This window comes from Elaeis guineensis, chromosome 16 (genome assembly GCF_000442705.2).
Source record: "Elaeis guineensis isolate ETL-2024a chromosome 16, EG11, whole genome shotgun sequence".
In the NCBI taxonomy this organism is placed as follows: Eukaryota; Viridiplantae; Streptophyta; class Magnoliopsida; order Arecales; family Arecaceae; genus Elaeis; species Elaeis guineensis.
In genome coordinates this window covers 42,248,336-42,269,227 of record NC_026008.2, presented here as the reverse complement: position 1 = coordinate 42,269,227, position 20,892 = coordinate 42,248,336, and the positions used below count along the sequence as shown (strand labels likewise).

Here is a 20,892-nt window from a genome sequence, read left to right as displayed (position 1 = left end):
ATCCTTTGATCAAGTATCAATGACCCTCTATCTATGCATCCGCTCACTCGCAAATCCAAATTATAGCCAACCATGAACATCCTGTAACTCTGAGAAGAAAAAAAGAAATACAGGTGTGGGCTTTACAGCCCAGTAAGAATTCTCATATCACACTGATATAATAATATAATCTGAAAATAAAAATAAGCAATAAAATATAAAATCTCATGTTCAATGTCGAGAATACTGCAAACATCTATAAATTATCTGTCTTATCAAAAAAATGTATCATCATATGTTAACAGGTGAAACACTTTTGTTCAACAATTGTTTCATGTCTTATCTTTCATTTTTCTTTTCATTATCACATAATTTTTAACCTTTTCTTTTTGGCTCTGGACTAACCAAGTCTATACCTCAATCATCATCTGAATCAATTTTCATTTAAAAGCCTTTCAAGGCTATTCCAGGATGAGCTCCTGACTGGTTGTCCCACGTACGAAAGTTCATTAGAGGTTGTCCCAGACATAAGCTCCTGACGGACTATCCCAGACATGAGCTTCTGGCCGGTTGATCCACCTATAAGCCAGTAGAGACTGTCCCAGGCATAAACTCCTGACGAGCTGTTCCACATGACAAGGCTAGTCCATATCATATCTCTCGTTTTCATTTAATCATTGTGTTGATTTCATCAAATCAATTCCAACTTACATTATGATCAATTTAGATATGTCATATCCATATAATCATACCATCAATCTCTGATACATATATATTAACATAACATACTCATACTCAAAATCAAATAACAGTATCTCAGATATAATAAATTCATCGATCTCAAATTCGACAATGCTAAACCAATAATGCAAGACCAACAGTAAAATAGCATATATATAATGGTGATCATGTACATAGATTCTTACATTTATCGATGATCGATCTAAATACAGAAATTGATGAGCTCCTCAATCTATGTATCCGAAATCAAGATATTTTGCTCTATATCTTCTTGTATAACAAATACACCTCTACATAATCAGAGTTAAACATAAAAATCATATATGGAGAAATTACGGATAAACAATCCTAATAACATAAATCCAGGATCTCTTTTAGGATTAACCAAAATTAGAATTTATCTAAGTATCTGAATCCTCCACTAATTCATAAGATTTTTAGAGAGAGAAAATCCATAAAGAGAGAGAAAATTTTAGAGAGAAAAAAGTAGAGAGAGAAAGTGGAGAGAAAATCTTCGTATCCTTCAGATAAAGCAATCATGATCAAGATCATCAGTGGTCATATTAGGATGACTCAATATGGATTAATCATAATCGATGTTATAAATTTTGAATATGAATCAGATCGGGATCTAATCTACTGCACGAATTTCGAAGCAATTTCAGGTCATCATAATTTTATCTCAAATTTATCCTAGGATCTATGATGCAATCAAAAAAAGAGAATGACCCTAGAGAGACAAAATCCATAAAGAGAGAGAAAAGATCTAGAGAGAGAAAATAGAGAGAGAATTTAGAGAGAGAAGATAGAGAGAGAAGGTAAAGAGAGGAGAGAGGAAAGAGAGAGAAAGAAGGGAGAGAAAATTTTCTCTTTCTTTTTTTTTCTATTTTTTTTCTCTTTTTCTTTTTTTTTTCTTTTTATTTTTCTCTTTTTCTCTTTCTTTTTCTTTTTTTTCTTTTCTTCTTCTTCTTTCTTCTTCTTTTTTTTTCCTTCTTTCCGTGACCTCCCTTGGGCCAAAATAGGGGACGGGCTGAGGGCTTTCGACTTGGCTCCAACGAGGGTAGTAGCTCGGTCGGAGGTTCGGCTGTGACGGTCAACTACATAAGCTGGCCGACAATGAGATTTGGCCGGTAAGCTTTCCTTCTTTTTTTTTCTCAAAAAAATAGAGATTCGTCCCCTTTCTTCATGATTTCCAGCCATTGGCTGGTCGCCGGCAGCCAAGCACTCAAGAGAAGAGAGAGAGATGGGGATCCGATCTCAGAGATGAGATGCTGCAACTGACGGTGCCGATGGCCGAAAAAGAGAGGAAAAAGTTTCGGCCGAACAGAAGTTTCATGATTCATGAAATTTTCGACGATCCCGATAGCCGGTGAGGAATCTAAAACCATAGGAAGAAAGAAAAGAGAGAGAGAAAGAAAGATTGAATCCTTACCTGAACTCCGATGGTCTCTTCGATCTCCGATTTTCAACGAACACAAGAAGAGGGTGCCGCAGCTTCCAAGGGAAAAAAGGAATTGAGCTCACCGGTCGCTGGTAGAGGCTCATGAGGGAGAGGAGAGTCTTATTTATAGAAGGTCCTAGAATTTTAAAGATCCTAGAACTCTTCTCCGATCGGGATTCATCGGAGAAGAAGACTCCCATCGGGAGTCTTCTTCCCATTTCATTTTTATTTTTTGGACTGTGGGCTGATTTTGGGCCCAATTGGGGCGGGTGCTACACTATTATCACTCGCTATGTTCCATCCTCTGCACAACTGGTTGATATATTCATGAAGCCATTGATCTGGAACAACTTTATCGGTCTATGGACCAAACTTTACCTCTAATCCTTACCGTCATTCGATTTGAGCAGAGTGTTGAAACTACAAAATCAGATCATGAAAATAACCCATGCTATTGGCAAGAATCATAGAGTATCTCATATATTGTGTAATAATTTAAAATCTTTTCTTATCGATAAGATCATATAATCAAGGATCATAGAGATCAAGTTAACTAAGAGATTCTTTCATATAACACTATAAAAAAATTCATTATTAACGATGACGTTTAACCTCGCTAATAATTAAATTGTCGTCGCTAATGCTATTAGTGATAGAGCACCGTCACTAATAAGTTGTCGGAAAAAAGCTTTGATATTAAAGCATCTTATTAGTGACGGAGCACCATCGCTAATAAGCCGTCGGAAAAAAAAACTCCAACATTAAAGCATCTTATTAGTGATGGCATTCCATTGGCAATAATATTTTTCAGATTTAAAATTAAAAAATTTAGAAAATATAATAACGACAGCGTTCCATCGCTAATAGTTTTAGCGATGATACTTCTATCGCTAATAATGGTATATTTTTTTTAAAAAAAAAATTATTAAAATTTGTTATAACTTAATTAACAAGCAATTATATTTATGGATATTATACCAACTAATAATTAACTATCACCATCATAAATAAATAATTAATATTATATGTTAAATCAAAATTAAATTGTATAAATAACACTGCTTAAATTTTAAATATAATATATCAAAACTAAAAAAAATCAATAGAGATTGTCCTCCTCCTCTTGCTCCTGCTTCTGCTCCAGTGCATCCTCTACAGCAGTAGATGAATGAGAGCCGGATATTCTAGCATCCTGTAATCAAAAAAATAAAATATTATTAATAACTTTAGAACTAAATTAATTAAAATTTTAAAACTATTATAATTGATACGTCTGTCAAATAGTATGTCAAACTGGACTTCATCCACTTGAGATACCCTCTGAAATACTTTCATGCCACTAAGTCGTGGGGGTGCCTTATCCTTCTCTATTTTATTCCTCCTGAAACTATTCCACTACTTTTGAAAAAGATGATATTCGGAGAGAAATTGACGATAACAATCAAACCAGCAGGACTTACGACTATGCTCAAGTTGGAATGCTTTTGTATTCTCTATGCAATAAAGACATACTAGCTTTCTATGAGTGCTCCAACTTGATAGCATCCCATAAATAGAAAAATCGCTAATGGTCCACAATAATACAGCCTTCATCACAAAATTCTACATCTTCGATATATCAAAATACATATGCCATTAGATTATAAGAATTTCAACTCATCAATAAGAGACTTAGATATACATCAATGCTCTTTCATGCACATCCCAGGTGGTAGATTGTATAGAATAATAAAGACTGACCAATATAAATAAGGAGCCGCTGCATGACTAAATGGTATAAACCCATCGATAGATAGACCCAATCTGATATTGAATGATTTCTAAGCAAATAAAGGATGGCAAGCATCAAATTTCTTCCATGCCTCACTGTCCGATGGATGAGTCATCATATCGAAGTGCTTGCGAATTCTTTCTTTGTGCCATCTCATCTGTCTGACAGTACTCTTGGACAAGTAAAACCTCTGAAACTTAAAAGTGAGGGACAGGTATTGAAAAACCTTGTATAGTATATTTTTTAATTCCTACTCTCTTACCTCGGCTTAAATCGGCTTTCACCGCATATATCACATGAGCTCTTTGGTTGGTCCTCCTTATATAAAAGCATGCAATCATTATAACATATATCTATCTTCTTATATCCCATGCTTAACCCTTTCATCATTTTTTTGAAATATAGAAATTTCCAACAAGCTTCTCATCCTTCGATAGTATTTTTTTATGATTAATACCATTCTATCATAATAATTAACCGTCATATTAAACTCGACCTTCAAGTTCAATAACTTTGACACAGCTGATAATACAATATGTGTTTCACATTTCAACTATAGTAGTTCATCAGCATCTCTTAACATTCAATAGAAATCATCACTGTCAGCTTCTGGATCATCCTCCACATCTCAATTAAATTTAGAACCAGTAGTATCTATAACCATATCTACCATTCTATCTGTGTCCATGTCTTGCTCATTTCTAACTCTTGCAACTATCTCTCACGTCTCCCTATATAGGTACCAATGCTTATGGTTGGACATAAATCTACTCCTATATAAATGAACAGTTATTGTATCCCTATTAAGTATTTCTCTATTGCCACATCTCTTACAAGGGCAACGAGCCTGTCTTCGATGCAAAAGTGTCACATTCCCAAAAGCATACTCACAAAAGTACTCTACGCTCTCCTTATATCAGTAGACATCACCTCATCGACTACTCGACGGTCCATCCAACTACGATCCATGACGTATTATTAAGGATTCTATATATACAAATAAAAGATAATTGCTAAATAATTATTTTAATATTTCAAATGGCTTATATAATAATTACATCCTACTATCAACTACTAGGTATAGAAGGTCATATCCCATTCAGAAATTACATTAATTCTATAAATCAAGTATAGTAATCAAACGATATGCAATAGGAATCAAAAGAAATTTCGGCAACATCTTCTTTTAGTTCTCCCCCACATGGCATAAGATGTGTGAGGACAACTAAAAAAAAAATATTGTCCGAAATTTCTCTCGAATCCTTACCACACCATTTGATTATTATAATAATCTATAGAATTAATTATATTTTTTAAACTATCCATATTGGATAATCAATTGATCAATATATATAATTATCTTATCTGCACAAAAATATATAAATATATGGATGCTGTAGAATATATATATTAATCAAAAGATAGGTCTATCATTATATATGATGTAATATTTTTAAAATTTTTAAATTAGTGGGTTCCAAAGTATAGAGCATCATTGCAAACAGAGATGGTTGGGACGCACGTCCTGGACATGCAGACTTGATGCATGCCAAATGACTAAACTGTGCAAGCACACCAGCATGGCATCCCAACAAATTCCATCTTAGAGGTTCTAAAGTACCGAACGACATTGCAAATAGAGCTGAAAATGAGCCGACGTAGGCCACGCCAGACCACTCCTTGAGTTCGGTTTGAAAATTTTTTTCAGACTTTGGATCGAGCCTACGGTCTAGAATCCAATCGTCGAGTTGCTCCAGCCGCCACCAAAGTAGATGAGCGGACCAAAACCGATCCGATGGTGGCTCGATCTCAAACTCCTATCGTCGAAGACAGTAGGACTACTCTCACTGGATAGCTTTTTCGAATGGTTCCACCTTTCGAGAATAATATTAATTTAAATAATATTATTTAAATTAATAATATTATTAATTTTAAATTAATCAGATAAATCTAATTTTAAATATTTAAAATTTAAAAAGATGGGAACAGGATGTTGCGATGGCGACGGAGCCATTACTGTCGCTGTTGCTAATACTCACTTATGTAGTCGACGGTGGCGTGGGTCTGACAGTGCGGCACTCCAATGGCTGGACACTCCGAAGGGGGGAGGCGAGGGCGTGGGTCCGACAGCGCGGCGGGGGAAGAAGGGGGAGGTGGGTCACGGGCGAACCGACAAGGGGAAGCATGATCCGACAGGTCACGGCAATGGGGAAGGAAAAAGGGAGGCCAAGAAGAAGAGGAGAGGTCGGGCGGTGGGACGCCAGCATCGAGAGACGGCTGACAATGCCGGGAAAGAAAGGGGTGGGGCCTCGAGAAGTTTCGATCCGGTGTGGAGGCACCGGATCCAAAATGGGGACGGCAGCGCGAGGCTGGCGGAGGAGGTCGAGTCTTTGACGGTGTAGCAGGGGAGAACGGCAATCGGAGAAAGGGAACCGGCAGGAGATCAAAGGGGGGGCAGGGGTTTCTGTGACCCGAGGGGATTATTTAGGGCTTAATTATTAGCAACGACAAGATTTCATCGCTAACACTGTCGCTAATAATAATTTAACCATCATTAATAACAAAATTGCTATCGCTAATAACTTTTTAAACTTATTACGCTGGAACAATTTTTTGTTATAATAAATTATCGATAAATGCTATCATTTGCGATGGCTAATTAACTATTGTTAATAGTCTATTTTCTTATAATATAATACAAAAATTCAAAATCTTTTCTTTATTAAAGAGAATCATGGAGGATTACATTGATTAAGAGAATCTTGCATATTATGCAACAATTCAAAATCCTTTCTTATTAGCAAGATTATGCAAATCAAGAATCATGGAGAAACAAACCAACTAAGAGACTCTTTCATATAGTGTAACTATTCAAAACACTTTTTTTCAATATAAATGTATACCATTTTTGTAAAGCATTTTTTTAATAATGATTACTGTGAATTTATAATCAATTAATGAATTATGCATGGTATTTTTTTCTTAAATATCTTACCTCAAATTCTTCCTCAAAAATTTCTTTACTATTGGCTTATTAGCTTAAACTTTTAAATTGGAGTTTAGCTATCCCTCTTACCAACCATTGCAACCATACGTTTATAGTCTATGTGTTAATTGAGTTTAAATCCTCTTTTAGGGACTGTATGCACCTAAATGGAGAGAAGAGTGAAAACTAAACCCCACTCCAAAATTTATAAAATTAGAAAGAAAATCCTAGAAAATTGTATAAATATCCATATTTTTTTAAAAAAATAAAAAATTATATAGATATGTTAAAGTTATTTAATATATTAAAAATATTTTAATATATTAGAAATCATCATGTATGGGAAAAAGATTTGAGGAGATCATATATATCTATATATATTAGAAAGCAAAAAAATATTTTAGGAAGTCATGTACATCTAAATATGTTAGAAATCACCCCATACAGGAAAAATATTTTAGGAAGTGAAATCTCTCTCTCTCTCTCTCTCTCTCTCTCCCAAATTTAAATAGCATCTATGGATCGGATATTCTAGAACCCATCATTGTCTTACCAATTTTATCTCTAACAAAAACAGTTCTTATCTAATCTTAGCCTAGTTTCTCTCATGTTGACCACTCAACAATTGGGCGAGACTCAATCTTAGCTTATCATAAATGAAATCACGTTTCTTTTAGTATAATTTTGCACCACAAATTTTATAATTAGCATCAAAATATATAACATATTTTAACATAATATTAAATTTATAGTTCATCTATTTGGATATTGAAATATAAAAGTAACTAAATGGGAAGAGTCCCCATCTAAAAGTTAGTTTATTATATTACAAAGAAAATAGAACAATGAATGAGCAGTGTTCTTTATGTAAAAAAAAAAAAAAAAAAGTAATTTTAAAGTTTGCTTTAGAATTTTTTTTCATACAAATATATTCTAAATATTTGAAGAAGTAAATTCTATTGGTGGACTCCAAAGATGACGGTGTTTCTATCATCAATCAACACCTATATGTTGAAAATATACATAACAATATTTTAAAATATAAGTTTCATAATGTAATATTTTTTTTTAGTTAAATCAGTTCGTTCATGTATATCTTGTGTAAATATATCCGAAAAGATCAGGATGTAAAATGTCCTTAAAAGATAATATTATTTTGATTGGTAAGAAAAAAAATCCAAAGGTTATCAAATGCATTCCATTACATGCCCACGCTGGTACAAAGAGATAAAAGATTATAGAGCATATAATAAAGAGAAGCGTGCAGTAAGGGCCTTGAAGAGGGGGATGGTATATCGGTTGTCATGCAAAGTTATGTTTTAGTTTTTGGAAAAGATACAAAAAAAAAAAGAAAAAAAGAGTAGAAATGAAAAGGATGGATGGATGGATTGTGAGAGAGAGAGAGGGTAGGATTTTTTTTTATATATTTTTTAATTAACATATATATATAGACAGAGAGAGAGATAGAAAAGACTATCGAGGTTTATGGAGAGACATGGAGACATTCTAGCTTTTTAATTTTTTTTAAAATAATAAGATTTTGATAAATAAAATAAAGTTAGAAAAGTATTTTTTAACCTTTTGAACTAAGAAAGTGAAATGTCCAATTATAGGACGGAGGAGGAGAAGATTTCATGTATGGACAGAATGAGAAAGTCACTAATTAGAATAGTGAAAAAAAATATGATTATTTAGTTTTCTAATAAAATATAAAAAATATTGAGGATATGAGATTAGAAAATTTATAGCAATAAAAAAATTTCTAAAAAAACAAACAATCTCATGATTTTAAGATCCATAGAATTTTATCTTTTTTTATTTTCTAAAAAATAAAAGAGTACAACCCTTTACATAAATCATATCCTTCCACATGACTTTCCTCGATTCCCATCTTATCTTGTTTTTTTTTTTTCAATCAATAGAATTGCTTGCTATATTTCTTTTATAAAATAACTATTTAAATGAGAGTTCTAGTTGCTTTGTTTTTGTAGTTGTCAGGCCTATAAAGCTAATTAATGAATGTTAAATTTTTTTTATGAACGTTAATTTTTTTGCTAATGAGATATCTGAACCAAAAATATTAAATCAATTGTTAAATACATTCTTCTTAAAATTTGTATTTTATTCTTTTTTCTGAAAATTACTCATTCTTCTATGACATAAATTCATGTTTATAATTTTATTATATCCCCATGCATTGTGTGAGTGTCATACTTGTTATTACTAGCTAATCCTCATATTAATTGAATTTAAATCCCACCTTGTTTCGGGGAATCTTTTATACACAGAGTACACTGGAAACAATCTAGCCTAGAATAGTAATAATCTAACTCAGAATCTCTCTCTAGAAAATAGTCTTTAGATTTTTAACAATTTTGTTTTCATTTACTAGTTGAGGATGTAGATCAAACTTGATGAGAATGGATAACATGAAGAGGGGCACAAATTGTTAGTTGCTTTAATCTAAGAAGTATGTATTGTCGAGTAAAAAATAAAAAATAAAAAGAAAAGAACTTTTGCATATATCCCTACAAATATAGTTTATTTTACATTCACTGTCTGAAAATCTTTATGTATGCTCCTAAAATAATCTTGTTTCTGCAATAATATTTTTTTCCCATTAGATTTTTGAATAAGTATATTAGTAGAAGGAAGCAGTTGCCCTTTTGTATCAATACCCTTGAAAATTTTAACATTCAACTGTATAAAAAGTGCTTTTTTTTTTGCATAAATTATCATGTTCTTTATAAATGCAGCTGTTGTAATATTTTTAATAATCATATCAATTATTTATTATTTTTAAGATAAATTATAAAAATATCTTTTTAATTTTAACTCAATTTTATTTACACATTTATACTTTAAAAAGTGTCAAACTGATCCTTCTAATTAGCGATATATTTTAATATAGCCCAGTCGTTCATTTTATCAATAAATGATGTTAGATTTCTTTTATATTGGATGAAAATGCTCCTTATTCATGGATAGACTTGGAGGAGGAAGAAGATGAGAAGAAAAAGTTGATGAAGAGGAAGGAAAGGAGAAGAGAATGGTCACGGATAAGGAATGGATTAAAAAAGAAGGAGGACAAGAAAGAAAAGAAGGTGGAGAGAAAAAAGAGGAGAAAGAATGGGTTACCGATGGAAAAGAATGGAGGTGGAAGAGGCCACCATGAAGAGGATGGCTTATGGACAGTTTAGAGAAAAAGGAGGATGAGAAGGTAAAATGGATAAGGAGGAAAGAAAGGAGGTAGAGAAAGCTATCATAGAGGAAAAAAAATAAGTGAAGAGGAAAGGAAGGGGGAAGAATTTTTTTGCCAATAAGGAAGGGTAATGTAAAGAGAGCCATCTAAAAGAATAAAGCTTATAAGTTGGTTTGGATGAGAAATAGGATGAGGACAAAGAAAATAAGAAGAAAGGAGAGGAGGAGAGAGGGGCTGTCGATAAATAATAGGGTGGAGGAGGATGGGGAGGAGAAGAGGATGGGGAGGAAGAAGATAAGAAAAATAAAAAGGGATGAAGGTGGAGGAGGCCACTGTGCAGAGGGATGATTTATGGATGGTTTGGAGAAAAAAGATGAGAAGGAGAAGTGGATAAAAAAGAAATGGAGGAGAAAGGAGGGGTGGAGAAAGAGGAGGAGAAAGAGAAGGAGGAGAATGGGTAGAGAAAGAAGAAGAGAAAGGAGAATGAAAAAAGAGGAGGAAGGGGGGGAGGAGAAATGGGTGAAAAGGAAGAGGAGGAAGAGAAAGGAGAGAAGGAAGGAAGAGGGAGAAAGAGGGACACCAACAATGAAGGAGGAGGGAGGAGGAAGGAGATGGATATTTTTATCATTTTAAAAATTTTATTAATGGAGATAGATGGTTGAACTACGTCAGAATATATTGATAATTAGAAGGGCTAGTTTGATACTTTTTAAAATATAGGAGATGTAAATAAAATTAAATTAAAATAGAAGAAGTATTTCTGTAATTTATCATTATTTTTAATTTATAATACTCTATTTTTTATGATCTTCTATTCCTGTGTAACTTGTTTCTAACTTTTATTTCTTGCATATTATTTCTAATTTCTAATTTTTTATTTAATTTTATTTGTACTTTATTATTTTTTTTATTTTAAATATTGTAATCCAATATGTTGAAGCTAAGTACATTGTGTGGAATCCGTATCCATGCCAAATGGACCCAATCCATGCAATAGCTTAAAGGCACATCACTTATTTCATGTGGTCCCAAAAATTTTTCAATAAGATTTAGCATGTTAATACAATGTCACAAAAGAAGTTACCCATTGGTGGATTAACCATTTGTCTCTGATGATTCATCTGGCATTGGTAGAGAATTTGCAGCCAACATGACACAATCACTAAAGATCAAGTAGGGAATGATCTCCACTCCGATTTCTTTTCCATAAAATTTGGGTGGCTTTTGCTTCCTTTTTCATTAAAAATACAAAATCTCCACTCTCATAATCCCAATGGTGGAAGCCACTTTGAGCGGACTTTTTATTTCGTGAGCCATTTCAAAATTCTTCTCTAGCTCCGCTTTAAGCCGATCAAAAATATGGGATAGACTGCTAATGAGTCAAAGTTAACTAGACATCCAAATAACTCTTAAATTAGCCATTCTATCATTTTTTAATTTTTTTTTTATTTTTAACATATCGAGCACTCCATAATTTTTTTCAATCCACCGTTTGTCTATATTTCAAATCAACATCAAAGCCCTTTCGGATAAAAAATATAAATCTAAATTTTTGAATGAATATTACGAGACTCACTCCATGTATCGGCATGCTGTCGGATCAAATCCATCGCTGAGCTGATGAATCGGTTCGATCACAAATCAATACACAAATATATCTATATTAATTTTTTATTTTATCTAATTTTGTGCAAATTAATTCATGATTGGATTAATTTAATTATTGAGATTATGGGTATGTTACAACCAATAATTTTTCATAGGGTCGCTGCCCATTGTCCACCCCTCTAGCCTTGCACTCAAGATTTGGTAGTCCCAATCAGATTCAAGTACCAACTCCCAACACGTGTGAATGGCTCCGCAAGTAAGTTTCACCTTTCAACAAAGTACCAAACTAAAGTGCTTCACCAAAAAAAAAAAAAAAAAAAAACAAAGTACCGAAGTGGGATCGACAATGTGACAGAAAAGGAAAACATTAATGACGAATAAAGCAAAGCGGCACGTTGTGTCCTAAGTTTGACGTATAATTTTATCGCCAGATGTGACGCTAATGTCGGGGCGTGGCCCGCGTCCATTTACCAGCGGCGGGCGGTTTGCGACTTCGGGTCTCTCGCCCAGCATCGCATGCCAACATCTCGGGGGCCCCACCGTTTCAAGGTGAATCGAATGGGAAACGATGGGAATCGATCTCCACTGGCGTTTAGGCTGTCACGACTCACGATGCCGCTCAAAGCCCCCGCACATCTGCCGTCCACGTGGTGAGGCGTGCTCGCGTTTTAATCCCGCCGTCTTCTTCCGTTCGGTCCCCCGAGCTTCGTGCGTTGAGGGTCTGGTGGGCGGAAAAGGGGAGGGAAAGGTAGGTTCCACTTCGCCACCCAACCCCTTCCTTCTTTCTAGAACAAAAAGAAATATCTCTTGTTTTTATCTCAGCTTAAAATTTAGTCCCAGATCTATTGATCTCGCGAATCGATCGAAACCCTCCTCTGTCGATCTGTTTGTTAGGGTTTGTAATCTCAAACCTCTTTGAGTTTTCCTTTCCTCTTTTCGGTAGGGGACAGAAAGATTGGTTTTTGGGGTTTTTGGTTGAGGGCGTTAGGGTTTTTTGGGTGGCAGGAGGGATGGCGAACATCGACATAGAGGGGATCTTGAAGGAGCTGCCGAACGATGGGAGGGTGCCGAAGACGAAGATCGTGTGTACGCTGGGCCCTGCGTCGAGGTCGGTGCCGATGCTGGAGAAGCTGCTGAGGGCCGGAATGAACGTGGCTAGGTTCAACTTTAGCCATGGGAGCCACGAGTATCATCAGGAGACGCTGGATAACCTCAGGATCGCCATGCAGAACACCCAGATACTTTGCGCCGTCATGCTTGACACCAAGGTCTGATTTTGGTACCCGAGATCCTGTCATTTCCTTCAACCGAACGGGTTGTATGCTTTTTTGCTTGAAAGTGGGTGTGGATTGGATTGGTATTTAGAAAAGATTTAATACGTTCGATGATGTTGAAATAGCTCAAGGGTCCTTTAGTATTCGTTTAATTCAGTTTCAAAGGAAGGTCGTCAGTTTATTTATTGTCAAGTCATCGTCGTCATCATTGTTTGGCTAGTCATTAATTGTTTCTTTGAACACTACGTAATGTTCAAGTAGTTGCACATACTTCCATTCAATTATTAGTGACTCGAAGCATCTTGCTGCTTGAATTAAATTGTCCACTGAAGAGTCTTTTCTTTTTCCCCATCTTGGGTTGTAATAAAATTAGACTGGTACCCAGTTACATAAAAGTATCATGCTGTTAGATTGTTATCATGATCTCTGTTGATTGAATAAATCTAACTTGGTTAGAAGCATCGGGATCATCAATGTAGTCCTCCGAATTCATCTTCTGAGATATATTTTGATTTATGCTTTCTTGGGCCTCAATTATAGTTGCTATTCTGTAATATCTGGACTACATGAATTTGCATCATTTGCCTTTTCCTGGGCTTTTGGTTTCAAAACTTGGGATTTCATGTTTTTAGGCAGAGTGTTTATGATGTTGGAACTGAACAGCTGATTTGTCAAAGTCAAAACTTACTTGATACAGTAAACATAGTTTGTGGACGGTAAGTTCGATAAATACGTACATTTGTCCATGCTAAGTTTGAGGTGCAAGTCAAACTGGTCATGGTCAGTTTGGCAAGGTTGAAGAGGCCTTGTTTGTTTAGGTACTCACTTGAGCTCTGGGATTCATATTTGAGCTTACTCACTAACGGAGTTAAAGCAGTTATTTCTGATTTTAGCTTATGAAGAAGTTAACCTATTGCTGCTAGTCTTCTGGCCAAGGTTGTCTCAGTGAGAGAAAGAATGTGGTTGGTGCTGGGAGGCGATGGCTCAATCTGCAAAACAAATCTTTGATCGGAATTGGCTTTAATTGGGATCCTCCGACACTCAAGCTAGAAAATTAGGGAACAGGAGGGAAGGAGCGAGTAGTGGGAGAGAGGTGAGAGCATATCTTGGGGGTCCTCTTTGGCCCTTTATTTATAGGCGAGGGTGGAGGTGCCATAAGGAGGAAGGAGAATCAGGTTGTTGCATTTCCCTTATCAGATGAGATACATTCGTTATCTCTTACTTTATTTGGCGAGATATGATTATCATCTCCTATTTTATCTAGCGAGATATGTTTGTTATCTTCTGTCATATCTGACGAGATATATTTGTTATCTCCTGTCTTATTTGGCGAGATATATTTGTTACCTTTTGTCTATCTGCTCATTGCAAGTTGTTGCTAGAAATCATGGGATTCTCCAGCCTGCATAATTTAGGTAGCAGTTCAACGGTAAAACTTATCAGGAATGCCAGCTGGGTTAGTTGGGAAAGTATCTCGGTTAGGTCACGATCAAAGGTCGGCCACATCCGAGGCATCCATACACTAGCTGAACTGAGGCAAAATTTTCCTCCCCATATCATAACTCATTGAAGAAGATGGAAGATGGTATGTAGTACCAAGAAAGTGGAATGTATGAGATTGTCGATATGGGCCTTTTTCTTCTAGGGATATGAATTTGGAGATGTGTCAATGATTTGGGTGCTGAGACAGTTCTTATTTCACCTTCCATTTAGAAGTCAGCATTGGAAAAGATCTCAACTATGAGCCAGCATTGGAAAAGATCTCAACTATGATAGTATGAACATACATATAGATCAGTGCATTGTGTAACCTTTGCTTGGTCTGATGTTGATTGGATGTGTTACTTTAGTGTGAATCGATGCAGTTGGAGTGATGTAGAGAATGTCGAGTAGGATTATGGGTTGATGTATTGCATGCTGATGACATGCTGGCCTCGCAGAGAATGGACCATTCTGTGCCGTGCCAGTACTTGGAGATATGATAGCAGGGTCTGTCTTGGTGTCATTTGTGGTAGCAGGGTCAAGGATATGAAGGAGCATATGTTATAAAAATACCTCATATTATTGGCTAGAAAACAATCTAAGCTCTCTGAAAAAAACCAGAGATTGGAGAAATAGTGTTGATGCATTTTATCTTCTGCTCCTTTTTGGAATGTTCGCTCTATGTGACTGATTTCAGCTTGTATTCTTTGCTCAAATCTATGCAGATAGTATGTATTATGATTGATTAGACATATCTTTCTGGTCCTCTTTCTTTTCATATTTTATTTTATCATATCATATTTGATTATCTTTTGCAGAGTGGCATTGAGTTCCTCTCTTTTACTTTTGGTTTTGACTTGCAAGCAATATATTCTCCCATTTTCTTAAGAGGAGTAGCAAATATTCCCCAATCCTTTTTTTCACAGTTAAAATTAAAATCAAGGACCGTTATATTCTCTGATTGTTTTCTTTAGCAGCAAATAAGAATTCAAAATATCTCGGTTGGACTCATTATAGTTGTGGTTTAGTGGGCTACTTGCTGATATTCTTCTCTTTTTACAACCTTTTGCATAAATTTTCTCTTTGGCAATGACTATCTATAATCTGTTCTTCTCATATTACCCTTAGGTGCCTTTAGTTTAAGAAATGTAACACCCTGGATGGAGTGATTCTTAAATCCTTTCCTATATAGGTTTTTAGAACTCATCACCTTCCTTAGACAAGAAAGTCATAGGTTTGAACAATTTGAATCACTTTTAGGCCCATCATTTGACTATGAGTGGCAAGAAACACTCACACTTTCCATTTATGATAAGTCTGCAGAATCAGGTAGGACTTGTGTTGGAGACTCCTTTTCTTTACCCAGTCTCTCTTAGGTCCATTTGGATGAAATGAATCAAGTAATGAATCTGGCTTCATTTTTGTGTTCTTTATTGACAAGTCTACTGTGATGACTGGAGGTCCACTAATCAAAGGTGCTTTCTTTCGATGGGAAAATGTTATGAATCATGTCTTTGTATGGTTGAAATAATAAGAGGTGGGTGCATTATCTTTTCTTAAAAAGTCAAGTTAGGAGCAACTGTAAGCTTCAGAACTACCATTCTCTGTTGAAAGTGTGCATACAACTAGAGAGCAAACTTACAATTTGTTTAGTTATTTGTTCCTGTTTGGAGGATTACTCAATATTTTATTGCATCTTCAAATCTCACATTTGGAATGATGTCATCTTAAATGGCATGCCTCAAATACACATGGTGCCTCACTTTGTAATCATCCTTGTTCTCATAACATCATACCATGTGGCCAAAAAAACTTCATCTTTGGTTAATTTATTGTTAGTGCTACTTGTGAAACTAGAGGAATAATAGGATGAACTTGTACATGCATTTACCTATTTTGTTTTTCTAACCATCTGTAGGGACCATATTCTGATCTCTAGCTGTTGAGATGGGCAAAACCTACTGGCTTCATTGCAGTGAATTGGGCCTTGACTACCATATAACAGCAAAGAAAAAGCTGTTATATAGTTGGATAACTAATTAAAAAAAATTAGAAAACTGTCCTCAGATCTAGTCTCATCAATTATTTTTCAACATGAAATTGATAATTATTAATTTAAGACCATATATTGGGTTCTTGATGAGAACCTTTTTTTGGGATCATTAGGCTTGTGACACTGATTCATGTTCAATGTTGTATCAAAATGCAATGGAACCATTTTCATGGATATCAAGAAGTTTTGAAATTCTGAATGTACCTCCCCATACTGCCTGTATAGTATGTTATATCAACTGCTGTATCATAGAGGCGTATCATTTACACAGGCAAACTGTGAGTAGATATGGAGGGTGTACTGTTCTACACACCATTTTGGTTGGTACATGACTGGCTTGCCCCTGTATTCCAAGATTTCAAAACATGGTTGTTAATAGTAACACTTTGCTTTTTGCAAAACAAATTCAAACTCTTGATCTTTAGAGCTTGTTGTATGTTGACATTTTGATGAATTCTACCATTGGTGCCTGTTGATGATCAAACCAGTTGGTGGCTACTGACGTGCTCTCTCACAGGCTGATTTTCTTCGCGGACCTAGATTAGGGCACTGCCAACCTTCTTTCTACAGGTTTGAGCTGTAGCTTTTTCAATGATATTACCATTTGCAACATCCTCTTAAAGTAGCCATCTAGGTGATTAAAACAGTTATCATGCATTTGCAATATTTGGTTAGTTGCTTCAATTCCTTATCCACTTTGTAGTTTCTGGTGTGTGTGGTTGCATTGTGAGGTTTGCCATTCATAACAGTTATTATTGGACTCTTGAACCAGTTTGATGCAACTTCATCAATTGTTGCTACCTTAACCTTTTGTGGAAGTTGTACCTTTGCCAAAAGAAATTATGTGCTATTCAGCCTGTTCATAAATCCTTTTTAAATCTCATTTCATTTAAATTTTAATTAAAAGATGGATTAGGGTCTTCAGAAAGGTTAAAAAAAGGAGGAGCCTGTGATCATTCTTTGATTTTGTTTTAGAAGAGCTATAAACTTATGTGGGATTCCGAGGGTGGAACCAATGAAAGAATACTTTTCTTTAGGCATCCATCCTCCAGGAAAATACTCCTAATTATGTTCTGAAGTTTTCTTCAACTCTAACATCTGCAAGCAGCTGCCCTGTTTCTTGGAGGAGCTAGTCATGTCCTAATTGGAAAGAATGTATTTCAACACAACTGATGCCTCGTAGGACTTGTTATTAAGTGGGATCTATTATTTGGAAAAATAAAGGGAACAATATAACATGTTTCAAGTGATAATAAGATGACATTTTTAAATGTTATTTAGTTGTTGTATGTTGGTGAGGCATAAAAGAGTATATACAATAAGGCCATCAATGCTGTATTGATCAGAATGTGCATTTATAAAGAAGGTGCAAGGACATGAAGGGAGAAAGGATGGAGAAGTTGCTGCTATGGTGGAACTCAGATTAGTGATATTGAGAATGTATTCGCCTACAAAAGTTGAGTTGCATCATGAGAATATTTTGAAATGTTAAGATTACTTATTAAAGACATATGAGGAATTAATCTTGAGTAGAGCAAGTCTTAGTGAGTGTTAATTTCTAGTTGTGGTGAGTAAGCAACTCCAGAGGGAGAGTACCAAGATTCAGCCTGTTGCTATTATCTTCATATACTGGGCATGGATGTACTAAGATAACCAGTATCAATCCGGACAAGGCTCGTGGTATAACTTGTTTACTGATGCAGTGTTACTTGGTAATATAAGAATATGTGTAAAAACCTTATGTGCATGAAACGAATCTAACTAGAAACCCTGCAAAACAACACATTTGGCTTATATATGAATGGTTGATAAGGCTGTATAAGGACTGAAAAGGATGCAGTGAAAAGAAAGGGCAGCTTCATAGGAGCTGATGAATTGTTTTATAATCCTTTCGCACTTTTGCAAGTTTTGAAGGCATCTGGAGTGTTTTCTTGTTGTTATCCTACACGGTGGTGCTCATGTGAATTATTAGAAAAAATGTTTGACGAAATAATATTCTTACATTGTGCAAAATCGAAGTGGATTCCTCTGCCTAACCCTCTACATTCCACTTTAAGATTGTTGTATTTGTTGGATGTCTTTAGATTCTTGTCTTTGTTGGATTTTTTTTGTTTGAATGCTAGACAGCGTAAGCCATATTGACTTTTATTACCAGAGCCCTTTCTAGCATTTGCACTTGTTGTTACTTACCTGCTTGCATTGTTGCAGGGCCCAGAGATTCGTACTGGCTTCCTGAAGGATGGAAAACCTATCCAACTGAAGGAGGGTCAAGAAATTACAATAAGCACTGATTACAGCATTAAGGGCGATGAGAACATGATTTCCATGAGTTACAAGAAGCTTCCTGTAGATTTGAAGCCTGGAAATACCATATTGTGTGCAGATGGTACCATAACCCTTTCTGTCCTGTCATGTGACCCAGATGCTGGAACTGTGAGATGCCGTTGTCAGAACACTGCTATGTTAGGTGAGAGGAAGAATGTCAATCTGCCAGGTATTGTGGTGGATCTCCCAACATTGACGGATAAAGATAAAGAAGACATCTTGGGATGGGGTGTTCCCAACAATATTGATATGATTGCATTGTCATTTGTGCGCAAGGGATCCGATCTTGTTCATGTTCGAGAAGTTCTTGGGCCTTACGCAAAACGCATAAAGTTAATGTCAAAGGTACGTATTCTATGTATCACCTATTCTATGTGTGGCTGCACTTATCTATTTTATGTATGATTGTGTTCTATGTATCATGTATCTATCTATTCTATCTCTATCTATATATTATGTGTCTATTTATCTGTCATGTATTTAGTTATGCATGTATGTCTTTGTGTGTAGGATATTGTGTATGTAATTATAATCATTGTTGAATGTTGCTCCTTGAGCAGCTTGTATTGTAGGTTTTCTTAGGACATCATGCATTGACTTTTGGTTGTGTGTATGTAGGCTATTGTGTATGCAGTTGCAAAAATTGCCATTGAACCTTGCTCCTTGACTAGTTTGTACAGTTGATTTTCTTAGGACATTGTATAATGATGGTTGATGATATGTTAGAGCTCTGAAAATGCTTTTCAGCTTTAGAATTTCATATTGTGAACAAGTTCTGTCAGCAACTTGTCAAGTCTTTACACTCTTCCATTAATGTTGGTTTATGTAGGTTGAAAACCAGGAGGGAGTGGTCAACTTTGATGATATCTTGAGGGAGACTGATTTCTTCATGGTTGCTCGTGGTGATCTTGGGATGGAGATACCAGTTGAGAAGATTTTCCTTGCTCAGAAAATGATGATTTACAAATGCAATCTTGTGGGTAAGCCTGTAGTCACTGCCACTCAAATGCTTGAATCAATGATCAAGTCCCCTCGTCCAACACGTGCTGAAGCCACTGACGTTGCCAATGCTGTTCTTGATGGCACGGACTGTGTCATGCTCAGTGGCGAAAGTGCAGCTGGAGCCTACCCTGAGCTGGCAGTAAAAATCATGGCTCGGATTTGTGTCGAGGCAGAGTCCTCCCTCGACTATGATGCCATCTTCAAGGAGATGATAAGGTCTGCTCCTCTTCCCATGAGCCCATTGGAGAGCCTTGCATCCTCAGCTGTCCGCACAGCTAACAAGGCCAAGGCTGTGTTGATTGTTGTCTTGACGCGTGGTGGGACTACCGCCAAGCTAGTGGCCAAGTATCGACCTAGAGTTCCAATCGTCTCGGTGGTGGTCCCGGTGTTGACTACGGATTCATTTGATTGGACCGTCAGTGATGAGAGCCCGGCAAGGCTGAGCCTCGTTCACAGGGGTCTTATCCCACTGCTGGCAGAGGGTTCTGCCAAAGCTACTGATTCAGAGTCAACAGAGGTGATACTGGAGGCTGCACTGAAGTCCGCTATGCAGAGGCAGTTGTGCAAACCGGGCGATTCTGTCGTTGCTCTGCACCGCATTGGCATTGCTTCCGTCATAAAGATCTGCATCGTGAAATGAATGCTAAACATATGGAACAAAACTTTCCTTTCATAATGTTGTTCTTGTTTTAAATTGCAGTTGGTTTTGTTGTAACGAAAGTGTTCCCCATGCTCAACCTGCGGTTTGCAGGGAAGATCTTATTATTGCATAATGAGCTGGGTGTCGGAGAGGAACTCCGTGTCATGCAAGAGCATTATGTTGGATACGATGTTTCCATGGTCCATGCTTTCAGTCAGGTACAAGCTGGGCTGCAGATTCATTCCTGTCCCAAAGAACTACATTAGCAATCGCTAAATGTTCTTTTTTTTGACTGGAATCTCTGAACGCTCCTGCAAAACATTATTAGGTGTCTGTAATTGAGCAATATCTGAATGTTCTTGTGATAAGAGAATTTGGTTGTTTGTAA

At 36.0% G+C, this 20,892-nt stretch overlaps 1 protein-coding gene across 3 annotated transcripts; it reads left to right on the top strand.

Moving 5' to 3' along the window:
- The first annotated feature begins 12,348 nt into the window (after window positions 1-12,348).
- LOC105058982 (pyruvate kinase, cytosolic isozyme) lies at window positions 12,349-20,892 on the top strand. 3 transcript variants are annotated; one of them, XM_010942087.4, is made up of 5 exons: window positions 12,459-12,476; window positions 12,563-12,623; window positions 12,734-12,996; window positions 18,746-19,207; window positions 19,692-20,892. In XM_010942087.4, the coding sequence occupies exons 3-5, from the start codon at window positions 12,739-12,741 to the stop codon at window positions 20,502-20,504; spliced, it is 1,533 nt and encodes a 510-aa protein (XP_010940389.1). In that variant the 5' UTR covers window positions 12,459-12,476; window positions 12,563-12,623; window positions 12,734-12,738; the 3' UTR covers window positions 20,505-20,892. The 3 variants fall into 3 exon arrangements, with proteins under 3 accessions (XP_010940385.1, XP_073106218.1, XP_010940389.1); XM_010942083.4 differs by lacking the exon at window positions 12,563-12,623 and having other exon boundaries at window positions 12,349-12,476; XM_073250117.1 differs by having other exon boundaries at window positions 12,431-12,623.